This window comes from Cariama cristata, unplaced genomic scaffold, assembly GCF_000690535.1.
Source record: "Cariama cristata isolate BGI_N322 unplaced genomic scaffold, ASM69053v1 scaffold43164, whole genome shotgun sequence".
Classification (NCBI taxonomy): Eukaryota; Metazoa; Chordata; class Aves; order Cariamiformes; family Cariamidae; genus Cariama; species Cariama cristata.
Window position 1 is genome coordinate 9158 of NW_009613176.1, and position 3687 is coordinate 12844.

At 39.3% G+C, this 3687-nt stretch overlaps 1 protein-coding gene across 1 annotated transcript in view; it reads right to left on the minus strand.

Annotated features, from left to right (window-relative positions):
• Positions 1-1560: 1560 nt before the first annotated feature.
• Positions 1561-3687, minus strand: part of GLT8D1 (glycosyltransferase 8 domain containing 1) — a 5975-nt gene continuing 3848 nt past the window's right edge. Inside the window, exons 7-9 of the mRNA XM_009698904.1 lie at positions 3192-3358; positions 2894-3006; positions 1561-2228 (exon numbers count right to left, since the gene is read on the minus strand). Coding sequence (XP_009697206.1) covers positions 2038-2228; positions 2894-3006; positions 3192-3358 — 471 coding nt within the window. The 3' untranslated portion in view covers positions 1561-2037. The remainder of the gene's footprint in view (positions 2229-2893; positions 3007-3191; positions 3359-3687) is intronic.

Sequence of the window (3687 nt, forward strand, 5' to 3'; positions counted from 1 at the left end):
ATGCTAGTTATTTCAGCTACACGTAAGGTATTTTATCTAAGCACTGCTTTGTATGTTCAGAACCTTCACTGGGAAAGTTAGCTGAGATGATGATAGTAATAATCCATCTTCACTGAGGATCAAGCTTCTTGTTCGCACAGTGCTCTTTAGCAAAAGACGTATTTGCCGATGACACGTATCACACATGGCAGCAACTGGTAACTGTAAAGCAAAACGTTACCCTGTAGGACATGTTGATGTGCTCAGCCTGTAGCAGAACTGTGGTAGCAAGAGAATTACCAAGAGGCCCTGCAGCTGGTCAGTGGATTAAGGATTTAGAATAAATGCCTGATACCAAGCACTTCTTCCTATGCATCTGTTTTCTTCCTGTTAACTTAAAAGGTCTGATTTCTGTGTTCTTTTCTTTAATATAGTTGTATTTTCCTTAAATGTATGTTGAGGCACAGTCCTCCTAGGCAGCTCAAAAAGCATCAAGTGCAGCCGCGGACGTGTATTTTATTTAAGCCTGCTAAAACAGCCTGGTCACCAGAATTAAGTTGGTGTCAGGTGATCTAGTACAATCTTTCAAAGTTTGTTAACTGAACTTAATTCATTACTGCTAACCACTTCAAGGACAAGAATGGTTCTTGTTCATCAAAACTCAGGAAAAGAAATGATAGGTAACAAACCACAGATCAGCATCCATGACGGAAACAGAACTACGGGCAGTTGGAAATCCTTTTAAATTATAAAGCAGTACTGAAACTATATTCATACATGAGCCTTTTACTTCACTGCTGCCTTGTATCTCGGGCCATGCAACACTCAGCCTGTCACTGCATTAACACAAAGCCTTTTGTCTAAACATCTTATACTGAGGACTGTTCACAAGCAGCATTACTGAATAAAAATGACAACTTGAGTTCAAACTTCTATTACATGGAATAGTTGGCACAATAGCTGCTGGGATATATCAACTAATAATAACCACTACTCAAACTTAACACTACAACTATTAAAAAGCCCAACTTACCTATAGAAAAGGCGATAGGCAGCTGGCTGCAAAAGGGCACAGGAATCTTGCTTGATGAGATTAAAGGGTCAGACTGGAAAAGGCACAGTGGGAAAAACTTCTACAGCAGAGCCAAGCTCACTTGAGAGAACTATGAGGAACTTAACAATAACAAAATCTGTAATTCACACAGCCTGATCCCCAAAATAACATTGCACAATAATAGAATGAGACTGCTTTTGCAAAGATGACATCAATTCACTTTAGTTTCAATCACTCGCTACTGTATTTAAGTACAAAGGAAATGCACTTCATCGATCAAGACCAGAATCAGACTGCCATTTACATGAGGTTTGACTCAACATGTTAAAATTAGCTTTTATTTTTCAACAAAGTGTTCTCCACCACTTTACAAAAAAATGTTTTAGTGTTCACTGGCATTTAAGACCACTTCGCATACTGAAATAATACTTGAAAAATGAATCTTTTTTGAAAGATTCAATTTTGCAGAATCCTGCAAGAAAGACACAGAAATGGCTGGGAGGAGATTTCATGCAAGAAAGGGTTGTTGAGGAAACTATTTCACAGGATAAGAAAACAAATTAAAAAAAAAAACCCAGAACAAAACCCAAGCAGCTCTTAATTACAGTACATTGCTGTGCAAGATTTGCATGGTGCATGCACCAGCTGAAGTTGTAGCTTGTTCTTAGAAACCATTTCTTTCTGTAGCTGACAAAATGATCCTTCTCTAGAAGACTTGTAGTAAAGAGCAGGAGAACAGACAACAGATAGAAATGAACTAACAAAAGTGCTAGTTTGTGGAGATCCTCCCTTCCTTTCTCTAGTGCTGCTGGAGAAGCATCTTCTGTCACGCAAGTGAAGTCAATCTCCTTTGCACCTGTGCATTTCAGAACTGCACCTGAATAAGCACATCACCTTGTGCTCCAGAAGGCAAGGACTGCTCTGTAATATAAGTTGTCTAAAAAAAAGTTCTGCTTGGCTCCAGAAGTTTCCTGAGAAAATGCCATCAGTTATTAAAATTGACTCTACTTTGCTTCATAGGCTTCTGAATGTCTGCGGATCAGGCTGAACTTGCCTGTAGGGTCAGGGACATACCACTTCTCCCAGACTTCAGCATATGAAGCTGTTCTTCCCCATGGTTTGAAATGTCCATTCCAATGGAGCAGCTTGGCAGCTTTCACAAACTGAGGAGAGTACCTTTTTCCAGCACTAGACCCTTTAATTGAAAAAGAAACATTAGTGCCTGAAATAAAGGCAGTAGAAACACCAACGTGCAATATTTTAACTTCAAAACAAAGGATTGTAACAAAGGAAATTTGTCATTTATGGAAAAAGGAGGTGATATGGGAGGCAGAAATCAGGGCAAAGTGAAAAACATAATCAGGTGCAACTGAACGCCACTTTGATCTGTCTCAGTCTCTATTTTAATGTACTGCCTTAACTTCCAAGTTCTTTAAAATCCCCTTAATACCCTGATGTATTCAGCAGCCTAGGTATTGTTCATTGGAAACAAAACTTAAGAAAGCTCTCCCAGCATTGGGGTCTCACCAGTAGCAGAACAGACAGGAATGTCTGTTCCTCTCAACAGTCTTGGAAGACACACCTAGGATCACTTCAGATACAATATAGGTGTGGAAAAAGAAAATGAGAAGTAATCTGAGAGTAAGTCAGTTCAAGAACTATCCCCCTAGCAGTTCAAAAAAGAACATGAAGGATCAGGCCTACAAGACCCAAGATGGTATTGCAAAGCAGTGTTTCTTAAAGAACAAGGTATAAAATAGGGGAAGAAAAGATCTATTTGCTGCATCATCAACTAGGTGTCCAGCTACAGACCTGGAAAAACACACTGGGGGAGCAGTGTCACAAATGTTTCATACATACCGAGATGCCGGACATTCCACATGGGATCAATAGTGGAATGTTGCTTGTAAAATACAATTAGCAGTGGAGGTGTCGTGATGCTGCCAGCGAGAGTCCTACTGTAAAGTTCCTCTCTGGAAGAGAAGATGAAAAGAAGTTGGGAAAGGATGCTTGTGTGGCCCTAAATCAGTTGAGTTTGCACTTGCAGCTGCATGACAGGAATCCACAGATACATATGCAGCCCTTCACTTAACAGTTAAATGCCATCATGATAACCCAATCCCTGACCTGCCGCCGCCCCCAGCTTGGGGCTACTTACGCTACATTAAGTGCCATCCACTTCTCCAATTGCTTAGTGATGTTCTGTAATTTCCATTCTGTCAAATTGGCAACAAAAACTCCTGGATTGAAAGAGCAGGTGTTGGCTTTCATGGCAAGCTTTCGGATGGTTTCCTTTTTGTAATCTAGAAACCCAATATAATTATACTGGAAAAAAAAAGAGAGTAGAAATTAGCTTAAAATACTGTCAAATTACTATTTAAAGAAAAATTCTGCACAACTCCCAACAGACGAGCATAACTTAAAGTTGTTAAAGCAAATACCCCTTCCTTTTAAACAAGAGAAAGATACTTTAAGAGGTCTAACATTTTAAAAATATGATTATATAAACGACATTTTATGGAATGCTGCATGGTCTTAATAATGCCATATTATTAATATGGTACCACTCCCAGAAAAACTACTTTTTATACACTCACAAATGAAAAATTTTCCTTCTGATGTTCTAAGACCTCCTGCTGTTCCACACTGGGAAC